General features: G+C 37.3%; 3 protein-coding genes across 3 annotated transcripts; all 3 read right to left on the bottom strand.

Moving 5' to 3' along the window:
- Window positions 1-3,095: 3,095 nt before the first annotated feature.
- Window positions 3,096-9,266, bottom strand: LOC141837064 (protein PUTATIVE RECOMBINATION INITIATION DEFECT 1). The gene is made up of 9 exons (XM_074724535.1): window positions 8,784-9,266; window positions 8,456-8,568; window positions 8,189-8,370; window positions 6,985-7,293; window positions 5,929-6,892; window positions 5,163-5,859; window positions 4,546-4,826; window positions 3,809-4,478; window positions 3,096-3,526 (listed from the first exon to the last, which is right to left on the bottom strand). Exons 1-9 carry the CDS (start codon window positions 9,264-9,266, stop codon window positions 3,302-3,304), a joined length of 3,924 nt encoding a protein of 1,307 aa, XP_074580636.1. The 3' UTR covers window positions 3,096-3,301.
- Window positions 9,267-9,812: 546 nt separating this feature from the next.
- Window positions 9,813-17,376, bottom strand: LOC141839716 (spliceosome-associated protein 130 A). The gene is made up of 3 exons (XM_074727533.1): window positions 14,285-17,376; window positions 10,329-10,820; window positions 9,813-10,111 (listed from the first exon to the last, which is right to left on the bottom strand). Exons 1-3 carry the CDS (start codon window positions 17,300-17,302, stop codon window positions 9,974-9,976), a joined length of 3,648 nt encoding a protein of 1,215 aa, XP_074583634.1. The 5' UTR covers window positions 17,303-17,376; the 3' UTR covers window positions 9,813-9,973.
- Window positions 17,377-17,661: 285 nt separating this feature from the next.
- LOC141838041 (putative UDP-arabinose 4-epimerase 2) lies at window positions 17,662-22,118 on the bottom strand. The gene is made up of 11 exons (XM_074725427.1): window positions 21,947-22,118; window positions 21,658-21,747; window positions 20,934-21,058; window positions 19,896-20,009; window positions 19,689-19,796; window positions 19,502-19,593; window positions 19,198-19,339; window positions 18,642-18,736; window positions 18,438-18,567; window positions 18,216-18,360; window positions 17,662-18,130 (listed from the first exon to the last, which is right to left on the bottom strand). The coding sequence occupies exons 2-11, from the start codon at window positions 21,680-21,682 to the stop codon at window positions 17,904-17,906; spliced, it is 1,203 nt and encodes a 400-aa protein (XP_074581528.1). The 5' UTR covers window positions 21,683-21,747; window positions 21,947-22,118; the 3' UTR covers window positions 17,662-17,903.
- Between the last annotated feature and the right edge of the window lie 2,425 nt (window positions 22,119-24,543).

The following is a 24,543-nucleotide window of genomic DNA, read 5'->3' on the forward strand; positions in this document are numbered from 1 at the left end:
TTATTATCGCTTGAGAAATCAAAAGAAATTATCAACATTGTGTACACTTATTAAATTTTATGTCACATTCTACAAAATTGAAATCAAAATGAGCATTAGATTTCGTCACGTTAGATGAATTCAGAAATTGTCCATTAAATTGATTGATATATACACGTATAAATATATATAACAATGTAGAAAATTTTGATTCATTCTTTTAAAAATGTAAAAGAAATTATTATAATTATTATTATCGCTTGAGAAATCAAAAGAAATTATCAACATTGTGTACACTTATTAAATTTTATGTCACATTCAACAAAATTGAAATCAAAATGAGCATTAGATTTCGTCACGTTAGATGAAATCTAAAACAATAACTTTTACGATTGCGCTACTAATATTTTTTTCTTTTTTTTAAAAAAAAAGTAATGTAGGTCTGTATAATTTTAGAATAAATTAATTATTTTATTAAATTTGGATGCCGTTATTAGCTGGTGGATTAGATCAGTAAATTTGTAAAAAACATTAATATATGGTTGAGTTCCAGAAAGTTAAAAGATATAATACTTATTCATTAGGATATTTAAGAATTATAAAATATATTTTGGTACTTTTTAATTATTAAAATGAAAAAGTGTTAAAATAAGTAAAGGAAAAGGGATATAGTAAATAATAAAGTATAATATTGAAATTCAATTTTGGCTTAATTAAGCAGGATAAACTTAAGCCCTATTTTGATTTGATTAAAGTATAATCAAACCTAAATTTGGTTTTAATTTAAAATTCATTACTCATGATTAATTAGATTTATATGAAAAATTACAATAAGATATATAAGGTTTCCCATTGATAATTTATATATATGGGTATGATAATAAAAATTACAATGCAATATGCCATGTCAAAAAGCATTAGGCATTAGTAAAACTTGAGTTCTTAAAAGCAAAAAGAAAGTAAGCTCTAGCACAACAATATATGATGATAGTTATCCCCCTATAAAATTCTCCAAAATGTCAAAGGATTGGCATCTTTGAAGTGTTACGCACCAATTATTATATCAGGAGTCAAACTTTAAAGCAAAGCAACCATTAGAGTTAGTTCATTCTGATGTATTCGAGCTCGTTAAGCAACCATCAATAATTGATAGTATGCGGTACATTGTGACATTCGTTGATGACTTCTCAAGGTATATATGGATTTTATTTATGAAAGAAAAATCTAATACATTTTCAATGATCAAAGAGTTTGAGTAGTCAATTAAAAGAGAATTGAAAAAAAAATATGTTGCTTGAACATAGACACTGGGGGAGAATATAGCTCAAAAAGTTCTTTCAATACTTAAGAGTAAGTCGAATATACCATCAATACACATGTGCCAATACACCACAACAAAATGATATAGCAGAAAGAAAAAATCAACATCTTGTAAAAATTTATCAAAGTATGCTGCATGACAAAAATGTACTTGGACGATTTTGAGCTGAAACAATGAAGATTGAAGCTTTCATTATTAACAAACTTCTTCAACTTCGTTTTGCAGTTTGAGAAATTATGGAACATAAAATCTACAGTTAGCTATTTTCAAGTATTTGATTGTATATGTTATGTATATTTGTTCTTGATCATTGTGGGATACGATAGCCAAAGAAAGGGGTGGAAATGTTGCGATCCAATGAGCAAAAGATGTTACACTTTATGAGATGTAGTGTTCAATGAAGCATCTTAGTAGATCTTAGATTAGGAGGTGTTGCCAAAATCTAATAGATTAACTTTAATATAAAGGTAAAATAGTTTCACATTCAAATTTTAAAATAAATAGATTAAAAAAATTAATTTAAATAAGTAGAATAATCTCAAATCAAAACATTCAAAGCAAATATATTAAAAAATTAATTTAAATAAAAAATAAAATAGATTAATTAATATTGAACTACACCATTAATATTAGTTAAATATTATAAATATATTAAATAAAAAAATTATCAAATCGACGGTTTGAATCGACATTTAACAATCAATTATGATTTAAACCTGATCAATCCATGGTAATGTTTATGTTTGTTTATTATATATATAATGAGAATTGAGTATTAATATTTTTTAATAATATTATATATTTTTTATAATTTAACTAAAGGAAATATATTTAAAAATGATAGTTGCAACTTCATTGACGTAAGTTGTCAAAATTTTCAATCATCTTTATGTCATCATATTAATTGCATCATATGACTTCAGAAATTGTCCATTAAATTAATTGATATATACACGTATAAATATATATAACAATGTAGAAAATTTTGATTCATTCTTTTAAAAATGTAAAAGAAAATTATTATATTGAAAATTATTATATTATTATTATCGCTCAAGAAATTATCAACATTGTGTACACTTATTAAATTGTCACATTCAACAAAATTGAAATCAAAATGAGCGTTAGATTTCGTCACGTTAGATGAAATCTAAAACAATAACTTTTACGATTGCGCTACTAATATTTTTTTCTTTTTTTAAAAAATAATGTAAGTCCGTATAATTTTAGAATAAATTAATTATTTTATTAAATTTGGACGTCGTTATTGGCTGGTGGATTAGATCAGCAAATTTCTAAAAAACAATATATGGTTGAGTTCCAGAAAATTAAAAAATATAATACTTAATCATTAGGATATTTAAGAATTATAAAATATATTTTGGTAGTTAATTATGTTTTAATTAAAATGAAAAAGTGTTAAAATAAGTAAAGGAAAAGGGATATAGTAAATAACAAAGTATAGTATTGAAATTCAATTTTGGCTTAATTAAGCAGGATAAACTTAAGTCCTATTTTGATTTAATTAAAGTATAATCAAACCTAAATTTGATTTTAATTTAAAATTCGTTACTCATGATTAATTAGATTTATATGAAAAAATTACAATAAGATAAGGTTTCCCATTGATAATTTATGGGTATGATGATAAAAATTACAATGCAATATGACATGTCATAATGGAATTATGACATGATAGAAGCAAGAGCATTAGGCATTAGGAAAACTCGAGTTCTTAAAAGCAAAAAGAAAGTAAGCTCTAGCTCAGCAATACATGATGATAGTTATCCCCCTATAGAATTCTCCAAAATGCCAAAGGATTGGCATCCATGAAGTGGTTATGAAAGGACAGCATCTAACCAAATGGGCTATTTCACTCGCTCACTAGCTCAATAGGCCTTTTCTTTTCTATGGTTTACGTAATGTAACAAACAAGATTAGTGAGGGAACTTGCAATCTACAAAGAAAGAAATAAGAAAAACAGAGAGGCTGACCTAGAATCTATTCCATGGTGGTGGTTGAAATTTGAAAGAACATATCTATTTCTTCTAACAACTTTTCATGCTCTGGTTTACTCTCATTGCTGCACATATTCGACGACAGCATAAGTTGGATGAGCACATTGCAGATATCACCCATATCGTCATGGTTTTTGATTGCTTTGGGAAGATCCTCCTTTGGAGTCTGCTCTCTGAAGCTATCTGTGTATGCTTGCTTTCTGCAAACCTGATAGAATTATAAATGAAAAACATACAAAAGGATAAGTAACGTCTAACAGATGAATCCTCATGGATGAAAAACTCATATAGGATGTCAGAGTGAGATCTGAATTTACTTCAGAAGTATAGGATGTTTAAAAATAAAAGTAAATAAATTGAATAGGGACCTTACATAAGATAGAAAATTTTATTCAGATTGTGCATATTTCACACCTTAAGGGACTTGGTCTTGCTTGCAAACCCAAAAAACAAAAAGGAAAAAGTCTACGCCACACAAGAGAACTCTGACCTGGAACAAGTGATGGATAGTATCAACCTGCTCTTTGTTCATATATTTCCTTATAGTTAATTCCTTAAAAAGCTTAACCATATCTGGCGTCAAATTACATGCTGAAAGGTTGCCCAGTATCCCAGAGATACAAGAACTACTGAACACCGAGTTCAACCATGGAGGTGATTCATTCAGTTGGAGTAAAAGGATGGCGACATGAGCTGCAGGCTTGTGTTGATTTATGAAAGATCTTGATGCTAAACTAGGTGCGGCTAAAGCCATTGCTAATTCCTCCATGATAATCCTAAACCATCTGGAATTTCTGATCACCTTCTTCTCCAGCACCCCGAACTTTTCCCACCCTAGAAGTCTTGAAAGACAAACACAACAAGCTGTGGCAGTTGAAAAGTCTTCATAGAAAAGCAAGCCTTCTGTGACAGCCATAATAGATTCTAGATATTTCATAGATAACTTTAGATCATTATTACATTTTTCCCTCTGATCTGAAATTCTTGTCAGCAGCTCCATCAGACAATATGAAGAAACCAACTTCACAATTGTAGGTCCGAAGTGCAACAGCCTACATATATCATGACATTTGATACAGAAGACTGATGATGGATGAACTTCATCAGATGATTGAAAAAAATCCTGCCAATCTATGGCTTCCTGAAAAATGATATGAGAACTGAAAGAAAATTGATTAGTTGCACAACAAATGATTTGTATAAACTACTACAGTTAAGACCACTAACCTTCTCAAAGAGAAAAAATATAGTAAAAGAACAAAAATTAAGGTCTCTCCTGCTGGCGTATCTTCGTCACAAGAAACTAATGTCGGACCTTTTCCACATGATGTTTGTACAATTTTCTCAAGCGCCGGGAATAGTGACTTGTCCAGCAGTATAACTTTTGATGCTTCCACAAGTATTTGTCTAGTGGAATAGTGCAGGATGAGGCTAAAAATAGCAATTATCAGGATCTCTTCTTGGCCAAACGTGGAGGAAGTTAATTTACGCTTCAAATGCTCAAGCAACTGCTCAAACAGATAATCCAATAAGATTTTTGCAATTACGGGTTGTTTCAAACTGGCTTGAAAGAGAAATATCTCTACCTATATAAATCAATAGGTCCTAAAACAAACTAAAAAAATTGAAGATTCACTATGCAACATATATTAGAAGACTTTTGCTCTGTTGCCTTCAGAATCTATATAGTATGCTACAAAATGATTTTGGACTTGCAAAAGCTAATTTCATCATATTAGGATACGCTGGAATGATGACAGTACATGGAATATATCAAGTGGTTTGATCAGGGTAAGAAGGAAACTGCATATATGATCCCATCCACAAAATGAGATAAGCAGTACCTTCAGTATGATTCCATGCCAATCTTCATCTTGGCAAAGAGCTGCATGATCTGCCAAATAAAGGACATTGAAAATTAAGAGGCAGCAGGTTTCAATCTGATTGAAGTATACAGAGTAAAAGACCTTCCGGAGTGTTTCAGCAATGCCATGCAAGATGAACTCAGTAGATGCCCTAGGAAATATATTTAGGATGTCTGTCATGGCAGTGATCAAATGTACTATATCATCTTTCCTGTCTTCTTCTAACCCTTCTACTAGTAATGATAGCATCAATTGGATAACAAAATTATCTCCAGAAACTATTAGTTCTGCTATCATCTGGATATCTAGTAGTTTAATAGAATTTGCTTGCAGACAAATTTGATCCTTGTTTGTGCTATATGATCGGCAGACATTCAAGATCAGGAAAGAGAGTGGTGCCGAGATTTCTTCCTGCTGGAAAAGCCATTTTAATGCTCTTGGATGTAGGCCTATAGAGAGCAAATCCCAATCCATTTGAGCTATCAAATTGAAGATAGACTTTTCTGCCTCTGCACTGTATGGTATTCTATAGTTCAATGTATCACTTCTGACAAGAGCATAAAGATGCAGCAACTGAGAACCCATCATAGGATGAGCAGCCCCAGATAACAAGTTATTGTAGTTAACAAGAATATATTGCTCCAAAGAAGCCAATAATTGATTCCCATCAGTAAGCCTGGAAGAACAAAATACACCATAAGCTAATCTAAAACACTATACAATAGATGGGGTGACAGCATATTACCTATCACCATATAATGAGCTAACATATAGCAGCATAAGAACAGCACTCTGACAGCAAGCAAGAAGTGAATCTTGTAAGTTGCTCTGACCAAGTAGATATATCAGTTCTAGAGGATCGCAAGGAAGATTGAGATAGCAATCCCTGATGGGTTCCCCAAGATCAGGGCCTAAAAGTAGATCAATAACGGAACTTAGCATCATATATATTCTTGTTTTCATCTTCGCTGTGGGAAAGAATCCCAAACAACCAAATGCTAAACTGAACCAAGATGATGAAACCAAAAATTCAGCAAAACATCGGGCTACAATTTCAGAACCTTTTAGTAATATTAGATGAAAAGTTTCAAGAATACCCAGTACAATTTCCTCATCTTGCATTTCATCAATAACTCTGGCAAGCCAAGGTAGTAGATATTTTTCACAAGTTTCAGTAATCTGCTTCTCCAATTCCTGTTTAGCACATGTTATGGAGCATTCTTCAACAATAGACGAGTACAATTCTTTTAGGAGGTAGAGTGAGTATAAAAATATGACTGAATCTTCCTGAGATGAAATAGATGAAATGATGGCACTTCTAGATGCCTCTTGAATCAAGGGTGCTAATTGATTTATATTGCAGGAAGATGGTGATTTGAGAAGCTCCACAAATGTCATGCATGCCAAGGTGAAAGCATCAGAAACAATGGGAAGCTCAACTGTATCTTTTCTTTTGAAAAGTTGTGCCAAGATCACTGCTAATTCCTCTACTTGAGAAGTGGACATAATTCCTGGGCAATGTGTGATGCAGGTCCAAACAAGTTTTAGAGCATGATTTTGAGCTGGATGAAGAGGTATCTCAGTTACATACCGTAAGACTGGAAGCAATATATTAAAACCTACTGCAAGTTTATGTATAAAGACTTCGTCAGCAGTTGCTAAAATATCAAGAATATGAAGGCAAGAAATGATGATAGAATCTTTGTTTCCTGCAGGTTGCATATTAACATCATAACATAAATTAATAAGCAACTTTTCCATCTGGATATGTGATATTTAATACTAAACTAAAAGTTACTACCTGACAACCTGAGGACTTCAAAAACATAATCTGCAATGTCCTTTTCAATAAGAGCTTGAATTTGTTTCAAAGAACTAAAACCAGATGAGACAGTGTGAAAGATCAAGTCCAAGGTGTTAGTTTGCAATTGGATATCAGAAGAAAGCAGAGGACCTTTAATAGCATCAGCAAACATGTCAACAAGAGATGAAGACAGGAGCAATCCATCTTCTTTCATCATCTTATCCCTTTCACTGTTCAAACCAAGCAATTGGCTATTTCCAAACAAGTTCTCGAAAACACCCCGTTGAGCTAACACCAAAAGCAATGCTGGATATGCACATGAACACAATTCAAATTTGAGATACTTGAAAGCCAATAGAAGATGGATAGAGTTCAATATATTCTCAAATCAGTTAACAATGCCATGTAATTAAACTGCTAATTAATCTACAAGAAAAATGGAGACTAGAAACCTATTTTGATTGATAATCTGTAAGTGTAATGAAGCTTTTTATTAGCAAAACTAAGTGAAACTTTTAAATAGCACATTTTCAGCATCTCTTAACAAACTTGGATAGGTTATTGAGCTCCATAAGCATTAACCCACTATCCCCTATCCTCTAATGATGTTCCCAAGAAAATATGAAGACAATTCAAATCACTAGATTAATTTTAGGAGGTAAAGCAATTGAACTGATTCTTAGAAAACTGTCTTGGGCAGGTGCCTAGCAATTTTTTTTCCTTACCAAATACCCCCATTTTGAGGTATCTAGCTGTTTTGATGAATAAACTAAAACCATTCAAAAGCCCAGATATGGTGAAGTCATTAACAAGATTCTTTCCAGCAAGCACAAAAGAAGATGTGTACATTGGTGATAGGCCAGTTGCAACTGACAAAAATTGTGTATGACTTGTACTTTGTATGAAAACTTGAAATCTACAGATGAAAATCTAACAAGTATGATTTGATTTATAACCAAAAATGGATACAATTAAATGACACCAAAGTCGATGAGCCTACTTAACCAATTATGACATAACTACTTGGAGTCAACATACACTCAAGATATAACATATTTATGAAGTCAAGCTGCTAATTTCTCGATATGCATCAATCTTTGAATACTGGGGATGACAGTGCTATTCACAGTTACAACAGAAGACTGAAAAATAGAGAAGTTAGTGCCATATCAAATTAAAAAAGACAAAGGATGTGACCGACCTATGCAATTTGTGCGTACATCGTCCTTTTGGGCCTTGAGCAAAGTTTCGAGCGCAAGTTTCAGCAATGATTCTTCTTTTAACAAGTAATAATTTTCAGAGTTGCTCTCGTCAGTCCATGGCATAACCTGTTGAAGAAACATCTTATAAAGCACAAACAGGATCTCCCCACGAATCTCTTCACTGTCGCAAAGCAAGATAAACAATTATTAAAAAATTTTGGATGAGGTAAAGATCTTAAGGTTATTCAGAATCCTTTCTACTTCACCTTGGCAACTGAAGACCCGTGACAAGTATTGAGAAAAGGGCAGCCTTATCTCTAATATAGGCTGCTGGGTTACAGTCCTGGCGAGAATTAAGCAACACTCCCAAGCAATGCAGCTGCGTCAAGAGGTTGGTACAAATTAGAAATTAGTTTAAAGCATCATAGAAAACTGAATATCACAGAAGAAAGCAACAGATACTTGGGATGTCCAATTTCAGTAACACTAGTAAAGATTGGTAACACAGTTAGTCTCATAAATTTGTGAAATCGCCTAATTAGCAAAGTAACTGTGAGGAGGCACAAAATCATATTTAGGAGAACAAACGGCGACCATGAAGAATTGCCGTCGGCTCCAGGCAAGTCCGCCTGATGAGATGAAATCCGAGATGCGAGAGACTAAATCCCCAAACACGGAGCGGGGAAGTCCGCACTCGGAAAGATCGGAGACAAGGCCGATCAACTGGCGTGCGAGAGGCTCGTCATCGAAGGATGCGAGCGCCCGAACAAGGGGGGACACGATAAGGTGAGGCTGACGGCCGGCCAGGCGGCGAACGAAGTCGGGGCAACGGATTGCCGTAGATAGCTGAGAGAGGGCGTAGGAGACGTGGTGAGTGAGAGCGCGTGGATCAGAGAGAAGCGCTGAGAGGCAAGCGAGGCAGATCACGCCGCCCTCCGACGTCGCAACCGCCATCGACGGCCGGTGCCCCTTCCCGCACCCAGCCATCTCACGATCCTCGTCGACATCTTCGTCGAACAACTCCATCTGCCATCCTTCTCCGCCTTCTTCTTGGAAGACTACTCCGTCGCGACGCATCGATGGGATTCGTGGAGCAGTGGAGAGCGAGAATTGAAATGGCGCGATTTCGAGGACGACATTCAATTTATCCGTACGAACTTCAAAATATTCACTTTGGACCCTCGAGTAACAATAATTCATTGATGGCGCCGCCGTGTTCGTTGTGAAGAGAGTGAGCGTCCCGGTGCCAAGTCGCAGTGAATGAGAATGGGCTGGTCTGATGCCTGCTGGCTTACAGATTGCACCATGTGGACGCTCGATTACACCTCGCTGATGCACAACCATGCCTCAAGTTTGCTTTCAAGCCCAACCAGTCGTTGAGCCGTTGTCCCTAGCAGCACTGCGCTTGCAACCGAATCATTTAGAGATTTTATTACTCCTCTCCATGCTGGAGACCTGCAGTAAACTCATCCGCCAATTTCAAGCCGACAACCTTCTAGATTTTTATACTTCTAGATTAATAAGATACAATTACCAAAGCAATTAGCAACTAAGAAAAATAGTGTTAAAACACCTAGAATGAGCATTGAGCATCTCTAAGGTAATGCAAAACAGAGGGAAAAAAAAGGGAAAATATAAATATATATCATTCTACTGATCTAGTTCAACTTGGTCGGTAACAGTGTGATTCATAATACAACACGGCGGAAATACCATTACCTACAAGCAGGAACTCGGAAACTGGTCTAGCTATAATCCTTACTCGGCTCATTGATGCATTACTCTTAAATGATTTTGTTTCTGGCATCTTCAAGTTTCTTCAATATTTCTCCTGGTGTTCTATCAAGTTCATCAGCAATCTTCCTCTGCAAATCAGGAGGAAGAGTTGGGAACTGCTCACATAGATCACCGTCAATCACATCCTGCAGAATGAATAGAGCAAAATAACATGAGATGAGTATTAAATAATCGGTCTGTATTCTGTATCTTAGCTTCTAGGAAGAGTGATACTCCCTGTATATTATAACTAAATTATTAGCCATAGCCTATAGGTCCCATTCCAGCTCAATTATTCGACAGAAATTTGTATACTAAGACAAATGGCGCATATAAAATATCTCTGTAAGTTTGAATGATCACCTTGACAGGGAAATAAGCAGATCTGAAAGCCATATGATCCCTACCACACAAAGGCGGATGTTCTTGCCTCATGTGCATTTCCAAGTGGGAAAAGAAATCCACATCTTCCCTGGAGATAAATGGAAGTAATGCACCTACGCTTCCCATCACAGTCCCATATATAACACATTCACCTCCTCCAGGTATCAAAGAGGCCTTTTGCAAGCATGTCACAACATCTCCTACATGAAACTGCACAATCTCCTCGACTTTATTAGGAGCACCATTCAACTTCCCTTGCTCCCACTTTATTTTACCTCCTGTTGGATCTTCCTCGATCTCATCTGATACATCTTGTGGCAGTCGAACAAAGTATATGTTTCCGAACTTGTCAGCTCCAGCCATGGTGTCAAAATCTATGTGATGTGCTGCAGTGAGCCACCTTGGGACAGAATCATCCGCAAATATGTAAAGTTGGTTTTCATCCCTTCTGTACTTGCAGTAATGAAATGACTGCAAGAAAAGATCTAAATGATAACAAGTTGGCAAACAATAGCCATATATGTAGGGGGGAAATTCCTGCTTGAATTGAGTACGACCATGTGCAATTGTTCAAATGAATTCAAACAAGAACTCATGCATGATAAAACAATATTAAATGTTCAAACACATTCATAAGATGCACATACAAAGGTGAGCAACAAATTCACCAGCATTTCTGATTAATGATCACGTTTACCTAAGGTGAATCGAACACAAGCAAATTGGTCAATGTTGAAATATGTGAAAAGAGTAATCAACTAAAGTGTTTCCAAGGAATATATAGTTACATGGTCATGGCCTAGTTCAGCCTTGTAAGAAAATTGCTCCATAACACCTTAAACTAAATTCATAAGGGGCAAACATTGAGGTCCATCCTAGAAACAAAATAGCACACACCAGTAAGAGATGTAACAATAGTCGTATGAAAATCATGTCACACGAAAGCATAAGGAAGAAAAAAACCATCACCAAGATAGGTCTTCTCTAACTGTGTACTATTGGAATAAATCGAGCAAGAATCACATACATATAGATTCTCGCAAAAAGTTTGAAATTATAAAAACTCACATATAGTGAGCAGTTGACAATAAAACTTACCATTAAGAAGGATTATCAACTTGATATGACTAATTGTGGGAAAAAAGGTCATATGACATACTATTGCCTCAATGATATCTTGATTAGTTGCATATCTAAGGTGGCGGAGGCAATGATAGTTAATTATATTTGGATAATGTCAAGGGTTGGTCTGGTACAAAGAGAAAGGCTCTAATTTGCAAAGAAATATACCAAATTACAGATCGGATGCTAAAATAAATTTATTTGCCAAATATGTACACCAAGCTATAGGGCTTTCATAATGGTCCATTGGACAGACGATACCTTCTACAATAGCATTACAGATTAAATTCACAAAGTTGCTAATAGAACAGCTAAAAACTTTCTGAAACATTTTTGCAAATCTCTAAAATTATTTATCTAACCCATTTAGGTAACCTCGGTATTCTAAATGGCAGTTGAAGCGGCCGCCTAGGCGGGAAGCGGGGATCAACCACACCGCCTTTATCGTAAGCGGTGCGGTAGGCTATCAACGTCAATAGCTCACTCCTTTCACCTGGAACAAGTGAAACCGCTGCCGCCGCCACCATCGCTACTTGCGAATGTGTCGCTATCCGGACGTATCGCCCAAGCCCGACGACTCGTCCAAACGCGTCGCTGAGCTAGGGCGATAAGCCCAGAAGAGTTATTGGAACCCGACGACGGGCCCGGAAGCATTGCCCGAGCCCGATGACACATCCGAGCTCGTGCGACGAGCCGAAACAATGGTTTAGGTTTTAATTTAGGGTTTAATTGAATAACTTTATATTAATAATTTTAATCAACTCTTAGCTATAATTGAGATAATTTAAATAGACTTAATTAAAATCTAATAAAATTATTCTATTAATTTAATATATATATATATAATTTTTTATTTTTAAATATTTAGATAAAAAATTTATTTTTAGTTAATATATTTTATATTAGAAATATCGAAATTAATAAATTTTTAGTAAGTTTTTGTTCTAATTTTTTTATCTTTTATTTAATTATTGAATATTAATGGTGCAAAATGGGAATGAGGACTAATTATTGAAAATCCAATATTAGTTACATTTATATATTTATTTGTATATTATATAAATTGTATTGTATTGTATGAAGCTTATTTATACATAAACATACTATTTATAATATTATGTATAAGAAATAGTAAAAAATTTCAACTGTTTAGGCACCGCCTAGGAAGCCGAGGCGGTAAGTAATCACTGACCGCCCCACCACCGCCTACTGTCATTTACAACACTGGATAACTTAGCATTGGAATCCAGCCTGAATTGTACCTTTATCATGTATCATTCTTTCTAATAAAATCAAACTTAGAGGAGAGTAGCATAGCTGGAAAGATAGGGAAAATCACCTTAAAATATTTTGATAGGAATTTTCTCTTCCTCATCTTTGCAACATCTTTTTTGCTTGCAAATCCAAAATGTTAAAATGAGTTCTCTTTCGGTTCAGTAAAATCATAAATATCTGATAGATTTCCTAAGCAACCAGATAAAATGTCCAAAGATTTCTGGTCAGTCACCACTTTAGCTTCCATTTCTAACAAAATTGTAGTACTGCACATGGTGTAATAAAGCACTCAGAAAGTAGAGTAACGGCTCATGCTAATAGTACCCAGGAACATAGTTGTTCCTATATGTACAAATATAGGACAGCTCAAAGCTATAGTCAAAACCTGAATCCTTAATGGTGTCTAACTGTCTACAGGCTCAGTGACTACTTTAGTTTGTCTGCTTGGCATTCAACTCAAAGATTGGTGATATCACAATCAGAAAAGTTATGGCAACACAAAAATTAAAGTTATTGATGAATATTACTCATTTGCCAGAATTCTGGATCCGTTTCACATTTCAGCTTGAAAACAATGATCGATTATTTTCGAGATTGAGATGCAGGGTAGAGAGGTGATATTTATAAGTGGACAATGATGCAACTTTCTATGAAATTATGAACATATCTACTTTTTATGGATTTTTTTTCAAACAAAATAAATATTTATTCAGTGTGCCTATAAGTTGAATTATACCAGCTTCTAGAAACCTAAATCTTCATCATCAACCATGTTTGTCCCAACTACATGGTGTTGGCTGCATGAATGCTTAAATTAAGTTCCATCATTCAGTGCAACTAGGTGGTTTTATGTGAGCAAGCAACTGAAAGCTGAGAATTAATTCCCCAAGCACAATTGGATGGACAGTGAAGTCAAATTTTATATTAGTCCTTCAACTGAAGGTAAACATATGAAATAAGGTTAAACTAACTTGGTCACTGGAAATTTGAAGTTCCACATGAGAAGGATCAGCTTTTATTCACCAACTTAAAGCAAAAAAAAAAAAAAAAACTTAATTAGCACTGAGGTATACTATAAACATAGCCTCTATATAAAGCTAGCAATTCATGGAATGACAATCATCTCCCAAGGAACATCCAGCTTCAGTTTGAAATTGACTTGCTTTTCATCTCTAGTTTTCTGTGTGCTACAAAACAAATGCCGGAGTCAATGATGATGTTGTCAAATACATGTTCTAATGGTTCAGCTACTAGAATCCTAGAAACAGGAGATATCAATAGAAAATTCCCAAGCATGGGCAATTATGTAGGGAAAATTATTCTAATCAAGGCTAAAAAAAGAACATGATTAGGCCATTAGAAAGAGCCTTGATGGTTCAACCAAAAAAAGCTTTGATGTGAGCTATACAATTGGCTGGCTTAGTCAAACCACAATTTGCAAGAGTTCCTTCATGATCGACACAAATAACCAACAAACTAAAGTGATGGACAAAGATCAGAATAAATATAAGTGTTATAACACAATAAAAAAAGCATACCTCCTGGATATCACCAACATAAATCCTATCACGATATGTATTGATAGAAACAATAGCGTGGGGAAAGAGCTTGTTTTCGCATTTTCTGAGCAACCTCCTTTTTCCTAGGTCATACAATCTGAGTACCGAACCAATGCCTGCAAGGAGCCTCCCCTGAAACTGGTGCAAAGCAAGTGGAACTCCCTCTACTTGTGTCTTGTGCACAAGCTCAAGAGACTTTCCTTCCTCGACAAATCTATATATGTGAATGAACCCAGCAGCAACAGTTCTCTTAGGCCAGAACTGTAGTCCTTTTGCAGTTCCAACAGCCAAAAGTGTCCCATACTCCTTATCATGGAAGTTCACTGTACAAATGCTAAATGCTGCTTCATTGTCTTGAAGCTCCAACAGACAAGTTGTATTTCCTGTTTTTGGATCAAGAACTCTGATGCAAGAGGCCCACCTATCTGACTCTGCCTTTGGATAACCATATTGCTCATCTGGAAGAGCATCCTCCTTCTCATCATCACCATCACCATTTTCCATCTGTTCACCATTATTTGCATTTCCATTTTCACCCATCCCAGCAGCTTCCAAGCATTCCTTCCGAGCAGCTTCTCGCTCTTCTGCAGTAAATGCCCCTTGATCGCTCTCAATGATAATTAAATGTTTGCGCTTGGGCTGCAGAACAAATTTCCTAGGAGTATATCGCAAAGGTACAACTGTCTCGTTGAATGTCTCTCCCAGTCGCTCGACTGTGAAAATTCTCAGAGCTTCATTTGCCACTGCAACAACTCCTTCAGCACATTGATCAGAAGAAAAAGATGCAGCATATTCAAGTGCCTCATATGAGAGAGGAGTCAGCAAAAAGTGCCCTTGATGAATATAACCAAGCCAAGGCCTACTGGACAAACAAAGCATAGCTTGCCGGCCTCTTACACTAGCTGAGAATAGCTTGGGAGCTCTCAATCCTAAGAACCGGGATCGGGTATCAGAGAGCTGACCAGTGACCATATCAACAACTGTCCGGAAGAGAACACCATTCTGCAAACCAGCATTAAGAAAAACACTGGCAGGATGATCAGCTCCATCCTCTCCTCCAGTGGAAGCCATTACCTCAAGCAATAGGAGTGACTCAGGTGGTGAAGACACGCTCTGAACACTCAAGATCTGCATACAGTCATCAGGATCCAATGACAGAATCCTTATTGTGTTATCATAAGATCCAACTGCAAGGAAACGGGATCTCTGCCTCCCCTCTGGAACTGGTGCAATATCTAAGCACGCCACATCCCCAGGCATCTCATGCTTCTCCACCTCCATCAACTGTCCAGTCAGGTCCATCTCAAAATAGATAAGTTCCCCTCCGCTCAGAGCAATAACCACCTGGAGCCTGTTGGAGCCAACCTTCACAATGGTCTTCTTACCAGGTGTCTTCCACTCATTGATACGGCCATCCTCTCTGATATGCCTAATTCCATTGGGATGGACCTGCATTAGAGAATCATCTCCTAGCAAAGAAACAGAAAGTGAAGGTGTGGTGTCAAGAAACCCACTATCACTGACTTCTTCAATGGTCTCACCAATGGAGAGCACAAGTGTGGCGTTCACAAAAGAGACAACGATATAAGCATCAAATTCATCATTGACATTCTTCTTCACAGTCCAGACTGCACTGGGTGTGCCTGGAAGTTGTGACACGGCCATCTCATTGATCGCCAAACCTGGCCTTAAAATCCGCAGTGATGAGCGTGGACCCCTACCACAGAGTGTGAATACCTGAGGAGTCTCTTCCTCAAAGAGATTCAGTATCTTCATATCCATGATGGGCATGAGACTTTCAACAAGGTCAATCCGGACAAGGTTCTTTAAGCCACGTGGCTGGAAGAAGACCGGTTGGAATCCTTCCTCGGTCTCCATCAGAGTGGCAGATGAAGCTTCAATATCCTCAGCCTCACCAATGGCCTGGAACTGATAGAGGGCATGGTTACCAAACTCGGAAGCTGCAAATAGAAAGCCAGTCTTCAGGACGCACATGGAAGTGGTGACAGGAATGGTGTCAAAATACTTGATCTTGAGCTCAGTTACCCGGTCGCCCTCATGCTCAAGAGTGACCTTGAAGATGTCCCCATACTCGGTCTGCAGTAAGAAGAAGAACATGGACTTTTGGCGGTGGGTGGCAGCAGAAACCACAAGTACTCCACGCTCAGCAGGGAGGTCAGCCCGGCGAGGAATGACAGCACGGACATCTGGGTGGCCTTGGTTCTTGTAGATAACGAAATTCTCGGCACAGACAAGGACACCGCTGGGGCCATCACCACCACCCGGCACAGTAACGAGGAGATTTGCACCATTGTCAACAGGTTCGGACCACTTGCGAGAGACATGGTTGAGACCAAGGTCAAGCTCATAGAATGTGAGGTGCTTCTGAGCGTCTGCGGCAGCCTGTCCGGTCGGGTCAAGATCAGATTCGGAGTAATCTAACTCGATGGAGGCAAAGATGGGATTATCGAAGCCGCAGTCGACCCCGACAACCGAGTAGGTGATAGTGTGAGACTTGTGAGCCTCGAGGGGGGAGGAGATCGTGAGGCGGGCGGCAGCATCACGGTTGAGGACGTAGACAAGCTTCTGCTTCTCGCAGGCAGCAACCATGACAGCGCGACCCTTGGGGTCGACAGCGAGGAACTGGCCGGGGACGATCCTGCGGCAGCCAGATTTGCCGAACGTCTCCTGGTGAACCTTGTGGAACATATTGCGCTCGCGGGAGTACTCGAGGATAACGAGGCGGCCGGAGTCGGAGCCAACCACAAGGTAGTCTTTCTGGGAACCGGTAAGCCGGAACTGAGCGAGGGAGCGGATGGCGCCGAAGACATCGACCGACAGAAGGGTCTGAAGCTTACCGGATTCGTCGGGACGGAGGAGATCCAGGTTTTTGCCCCGAGCCACCACGATTTCCTGAGTCTTGCCGCCGACGAAGTTCCCATTGGTGGCGCACACAATCCCGCCCGCCCGCTGCAGCGTCAAGCTGTACAAGTACATCCCTCCTACTCCGTACCTCCTCTTCCTCGCGTCTTCTTCTTCCTTATTTTCTTCTCCCTGTGCTGTGAGTGAACAAGATGGGGGGTTTAGGGTTAGGGCCTTCGGTGGATCTTGACTGGGTGAAGAAGTAAGGTTTGACGTACGAACCGGATCGGCCTACAAAACCTTCGACCGAACCGGGGAGAATGAACTTGGTCTGGACCGCCAACAATAATCTGATACAATTATATAAATTAGCTCATTGCCAGCGTTTTTTCCAATGTATATAAATATAAAATAATTAATAAAATAATAAAATTTTGTCAATAAAAAACAAAAGTACGTACATTTTATTAGAATAAATACGAAAAGCAATCTAAAGTCACGTCTGGCATATTGTACAAATACAATACATTGAATAAACACAAAGTGCAACATTTCTTCACCACTCCTGCAAAAGTAGAGAATAAAACAATGGATGGTCTCACAGTCAAGATCTTCATCAGTTCATCTCAGAAAATGTTTTCTGAACTCTAATCTACCAGATAAAGCAGCATTGGTTATGGGATTCCCATTCTCATATCTGTGGATGACTTAAAAGATTTGAACCAACCAAAATTTCTCAGGGTGAACTGTATCCATTGCGATGTGATTTCTGCCATCTCCAAGCAATGGAAAGGCTCTCCAGCAGATTGGTGCGCTGTGCTGTCCAATTCAGTTGGCGGTTGATCTTCGAAGGGTCACTGTAAACTTCAGCATAGTCCCCCGGTCTGCGACTGAGATACTCAACTTTGATGTCTGCCCCTGTGGCTCTTTTGCATGCCTCTACAAACTCTTTCACCGATCTTCCTGCATTGGCACCGATTTATTTGGTGACAACATGACTGGTTCACTGGATGATCAAATATGTGAAGAATCTCGAAGAGGACAATACCTTTGCCAGTCCCAACATTGTATATTCCAACTCTTTTAGGCCTCGCTTTCTCAAGGGCTTTGACATGGGCATCCACGAGATCAGTGACATCGATGTAATCTCTTATGCAAGTTCCATCTCTGGTTGGGTAGTCTGTTCCCTTAACCTATAAAAAGAACATTTTTATGTTCTATTTCGCAGATATTTGAAGATCGGTCAGCATGGAATAGCTGCATTGTGTACCTTCAGACCTGGTATGATACTTAATGCTGCATCAAAGCATGCACCAGAAATCCTTCCATGCTCCCGTAGTTCAGGTCTTGGAGCTTCGCCTAATCTTCCTTCAGGGTCTGACCCAATGACATTAAAATATCTGGAGCAGAAAGACTGACTATCAATGTCCTTCAGTGAGGTTTAATAATTTAATTGCTACTATCAGAAACAGACCTTAGAATCATAACAGCCATATTCGAGTTCTTTGAGAAATCCAAAATGATGTCCTCTGCCATTTTCTTGGCTTTCCCATATGGGTTGATGGGAAACTGCATTTGTATATCAGTATCAATAACCAGATTCTCAAATTTCATGACATGTTTCTTTCTACCAATATATAGTTACAATAAAGACACAACTGGTTAGAAATTTTGGTCGAATCGTATGAGATTGGTACTCTCGTATTACCAAAGGTCACTGGAGTAGATCAACTGTAAATAAAATTCAATCTAGAGCAGAGTATAAGAGGAATAGATATGGTCATATAAGTAATACAGGCTAAGAGGGCTTTAGCTAAGATTGGGCAATAGATATTGCAATATAAAACCCAACTGCTGGACAAACTAAAAAATGAAAGAAAGTTAAGGCCATGAAACAAGGCAAGGCAGCTTTGTTTGAACTTTGAAAATTTGTTTGTCGTAATGGTAATGATAAAAGAACATCGGTCACAATTTGTTGGGTTAACCGGCATGGCTAATGATCAACTACTAATATATTGCTCTATTCTAACCTGAGGAGTTTCTTCTGTAATAGGCATTTTTTCTGGTTCTCCATAGGTAGCACATGTACTTGAGTAGATGAGAGTTTTAACCCCATGCCTCGCCATGGCCTCAAGGACTACCAAAGTGTTTGCTGTTATGTTATGATAGTATCTGTTACAAAAAGGAAATCAAAAGTTATACATTCCCTAACCTGAGTTAACCTTTTTCAAGAAAGGTAAAAACATTGAACTTACAGAAATTTGATATAGTTCTTCACTCATATTACAATGCTTTAAAAAAGAAAAGAAAAGAAGAGGAAACTCAGTCAGTTACCTAAGAGGCTCTAGTGTACTCTCTCCCACATATGCAACTGCTGCAAAGTGCATAACAGCATCAAATGCATTTTCAGAAAATATCTTGTCAACCTTTTTCAGAGTCAAAGATGAACATAAAGGTTAGTTTATGCAGAAATTCCAGATAACATTGTAACTCAATCGATAACACTCGGCAATTAGGATACAGTTTTTGCATCGCCTAGATCTGCAAAAATAAATTGAAGCCTCCCAGGCTGAGGAAAGAGTGACTGGAGAACTTTAATGGCTCCAATATTTCCCCTTGAAAGGTTGTCCTACAAAAAACATGAGAGAAACTCTTGTTACTCTCCTGCAGTTGAACAGCATTATCTAAAAATTGTTCTATTCGTATATCTGTAATTGAATCGACTCACCACTATTGTTACTCGGTATGAGTCCTTCAAGAGTCTGAGTGCAGCGTGCGAGCCAATGTAGCCAGCACCTCCCGTTACTAATACATGAGTTACACCAAGTTCATGACGAGAGAACTGTATGATGATAAAAGAGATTTCAAAAAAGTTTTGTATGAGACAACGAAGCTGAAAGAACACCTTCAGTCTTTACTGATGTGCATGTAAACTTCAATTTTAAATGAATGGTGTCAGGAGTTGGCTAAAGGAATACAGAACTTCCATACACGAGCAGAATACAAACAAAATATTGCAACCTTAAAGTATAAAGTGATCCAGGAGATCAGTATGAATTTTTATGCCAATAATTCCAAAAGGTTAAATTCAGAAAGAGAAATCACAAGAAATTTCTGACCTTTTGAGCCAAAACATCACAAAGTGAGCTTGTCAGAGATTTTAGTGATGAATAAACAAGCAATATAACATGTTCACTTGCTAAAGGTAAAATATGAAGTGTGATCTATTGATCTATCAAGAAAAATGTTAGGTGGCATGTTTAACCTTTTCATAGTACGTCATGACACCAACACAGAAGATTTCAGAAATGCAAGTAATCTACCAAATATCAAATGACCAGGAGATCCAAAGGACCTGAACATCACATTTCAAACATGCCAACATAATTTGCTAAAAAAAAAGTATGAACGGCATTACATGCATGCATACATTGTACCATTGAACTTCTAACTTTCCATAGACAATATCTTCTTAGAGGTAAGTAAAAATCAAGACTTCCCCACATAATAAATGTGTGAAAATGGCAACATGTTGTTGATCCAGCATTGATGATAGAAAAACAATGCTCGCAATACACAAAGTGTGGATACTAAAAACTCAGCCAAGGGAAGACATCTGCTTGAAGCTCACAACTATCCACTTGTTATCAAATCTTGTGAAGCATTGACATAGCCTAACTAATTAAGTTTTTACAGCCTCCAGATAGTCTAAGATGAATTATAGATGTGTAATGAAGCAGTCCTGTCTTGAAGCTTAGTAACCCACCACATTAGTTCCATTGGAGCCGAGGGACTGTTTGGCAATCAGTGTGCATAAGACTATTAGAAAGCCAGCAATAGCAATTCTCTCGAAGATGCGAGGCTTGTGCCTTAAATCTGAGTAGTCCATCGCTGCAATTCAGATGCAATTAGATATTGTAGATAACTTTTGGAAAAATTAATAATTCAGCAAAGATAGTGTGGGAAAAAAGTAAAAATGTGAGTTGTGACAACCCTTGTTATCTAAGCCATAGATCAATCATTGTCCAACTCACCTTAATAACATTGCAAGCAAGAAATTGACACCGAAAGATCTTGGAGGTCATTATCTTCAAATTTCCCAATATGATAAATTATCAAATGTACTTTAGGCTATAGAAAGAGGATTTTTCTTAAAATAAGGAAAGCTCAGGAGTTTTATGGGCATAGGAACTCCAAACGCGTTGTTTTCTCTAATTCTGACAGATAGAAGGAACCAAGTTATTTCTATATGCTAAAACCGAGAATCGTTAAAAATTCTACCTACCATACGACCACTTGAAGAAAAATTGAACTGTGATCAAGAACCAGTAACGAGGGAATCCAAACAAAATTATGCAGAAAAGATTTGCAATCGTATAAACAGAAGGGAAAGCCAAAGAAGTAGAGAACAAGACATATCTAGAGAACATGCGCCAAAATAACAGCAAAAAAACAACACCTTTAAGATCACGATGGCAAAAGAAACGCACCTTTAGGATTCGATGCCGCCAACATATGATCTCAAAGGAATCCGGGGATAAACTGGAAAGAGTACTGCATTCGTTAGAGAATCGAAGCCGCTGTGCCGAATTAACAAAAACGCACGTATCCCCGGTGAAACCCAGACGAAGAAGAAAAAAATGAATCAAAGCTTATGCCAAAGAGAAAGCGAAACAGAAGAAACTCCTAAATCCAAGTTCCAAATTCACCGACCGACACCGCACAACCAAAACTTACCCCATTGAAGAGCGATAAGAACGAATATTCGTACAATCGTACCTGGTAACGGAAGAGGGGGAGGGGGCGAAGACGGACGATAAAAGAAATCGAAAGAGGAACGAGCAAGGGGTCGAGGTTAAGCCGACTCTGGGAGGACCTTGGGAAAGGAATTAGAACGGTTGCAGAAGGAGAAGAGGAATGCGAGGAGATCCGCTGCTTTCTCGCAGGCCCGTGTTTCCGCTCTGGCTGCGTGCGAGGACACTCGACGGCGATGATTTCAACTCTCAATTTGAGTGGGCCTTGTTGGGGTCTCGAGTATATACGTACAAATTACTTAAAATGGAAAGAAATCTAGTTGCTGAGCCATAATCTATACAAATATAAATCCAAATTAAATCAATGTCCGTAATCCAGTGATCCCTTCATGCATTTTAGTTTTCCTTTTTGGTGTATCACGATAAAATTATACTCCAGATCGTCCAAAGGAGATGGCCTAACCTCCATCCTTCTTTTCTCCCCTGAGATACAAAATCTATCCACTCAATTCACGCCTCGTTTTCAGTGTCGCATCAGGAAGTTGACGAGCAACCTCCACAGTCGATGCCTGTATGTGAAGCAAAGCTTCCGTCCTTGCGGTAGCAGTCATCGGACAGCGTTGCTAGCTGAGGCGGCGAAGCATTATCCATAAGCACCTCTTTGGAGTAGGTTCTGGCTCACATCACAAGCCAACAAGCAGCAGGACACGCATCAAAATCCTTCCTTTTTTTACAGATCAAGCAGCTGACGAGTCCACGTACATGCACTAATGTTCTTGGTGTTACTGCATAAGTACTCTGCAAAAGGGCAATTGGTAGGTGGATGGATGCGAGTTGCAAGCTTTTAGGAGTTTGGCAATGAACTGAAAGGAATTGTGTCGCTCTGCAACTTTTGCAAGCAAGATACTGAATTTCTCAGTGCTTACGTCTCATACTCAAAGGAAGGCAGATAAAACTAGTCGAGCAACTAGAAAGACAGAGAAAGAGAGAGAGAGGTAGAATTAATGGTTGAACTAAAAAGGAGGAATCTAGCTAACCATTAATTCATTATCTAATCCTTTTTTATTTTTCCTAGTAGTCAAATCTTTTTGGCCCACACTTGATAGAACGAAGACAATTGACATCAATCGCTGGGCCATGTCCATGGATTTGAACAGAGCAGAAACTTTGCCTAATTGTCTGGAAGTGGTCAAAAACCTGAAACCCGCCTTGAATGAGGACTAGTAGTTGTTTCTAGTGGCCCATTCATTTAAGTGGCCATGAAACTTTTCTATCCCACCACCATTTGTTGCCACGCTCTCTCCCTTTCACTCCAAATTTTGTCCGAATGCAGTGTGGTGTTGGTGTTGGTGTTGGTGTTGGTGTAGGAGTAGGAGGATTATATTGTTTTGTCGTCCAATAAATTTTGAGACATTAATGGCGAGTGGATGCTGGTCTAATACATGCCTGATCATATGTTTGGAGGCACAAGTGGCCATGCAAAAGCTTAATTACTAATGGAGGCTGTAAGATTACTGCAAGTATGCATTTTGTTGCCCCTTTTCCTACATCATAATTAATTGTTTCCTCTGTAAATTAAGTTTCATTTTTTTCCCTCTGAGTTGTATAGTCACACTGACAGAGAAATATATATATATATATATAACTCGAATATATAATTAATGCGGAATTATGAGACTGGAGTTGCTGCAACTACTACTAGTAGTGAAGTGAATAGGATTCTGTGGAAGAAGGATTCAAAGATGGCTTGGGAAGAAAGAGGGCACTGGGCACTACTGAGCCCATGCACTTTGCCAGAAAGCGATTGGTCTTGTCATCTTCTTCTCCTTCACTATTTTATATATGTCCTTTTTTTTCTCTCAAAAAATATCAGTTTTAAAAAATATATAATTTCTGTTTCAGTTTATATTTGTAATGAAAAAATAATAAAATGGTAATTAAGGAAGAGTAGTGATTTGTTGCTTTTCCATTTGAGTGAGTTAAGTTTTTAGAATATTAAAAACAAATCTATTTTTTTATATATTATTCCATTCAATAGAAGTTACTATCTTTTTTTTTAATTTTTGTTAAATATTTTTATGTTATATAATTTACATTGTAGAGATTATAAATCGTTTATAAAAATTAATAGGGACTATTTTCTCTATTATATTAGAAATTCTAATACATCCTTTTGCAATTACATGAAAAAATATATCATTCAAATAAAAGAACCAATATTTTTTTGTTAAGATTGAGAAACATGGAAGTAAGCACATAAGCCAACCATACGTCTTTCCTTGAACGAATTGGGTTCGCTATTTTTTAAAAATAAATATTATTGTACTCGATATACATTTTAATTAACTAAATGGTTTGTAGTAAATGAGTAAAGAAAAAAATGAAAAGTATAAAGATATTATTTTGATTCACTACATGTTCAAACATGCTTAAATTCCTTTTGCCATTTTTATAAGAGGGATTAGATTTAAACTAGCCATACTTAAAAGTGTAGCAAGATTTAAAGTAAACATATACAATTTGTTGAAAATGTGAATAAGTGGATGAAAAATGGTCTATTTTAAACAAAAATGAGTTAATGAATTGAATTGAAGATTAATTGGGTTGATTGTTATCGTTAAT

This window comes from Curcuma longa, chromosome 11 (assembly GCF_044706935.1).
Source record: "Curcuma longa cultivar G26 ecotype Majalengka, Jawa Barat chromosome 11, ITB_CL_G26_1.1, whole genome shotgun sequence".
Taxonomy (NCBI): Eukaryota; Viridiplantae; Streptophyta; class Magnoliopsida; order Zingiberales; family Zingiberaceae; genus Curcuma; species Curcuma longa.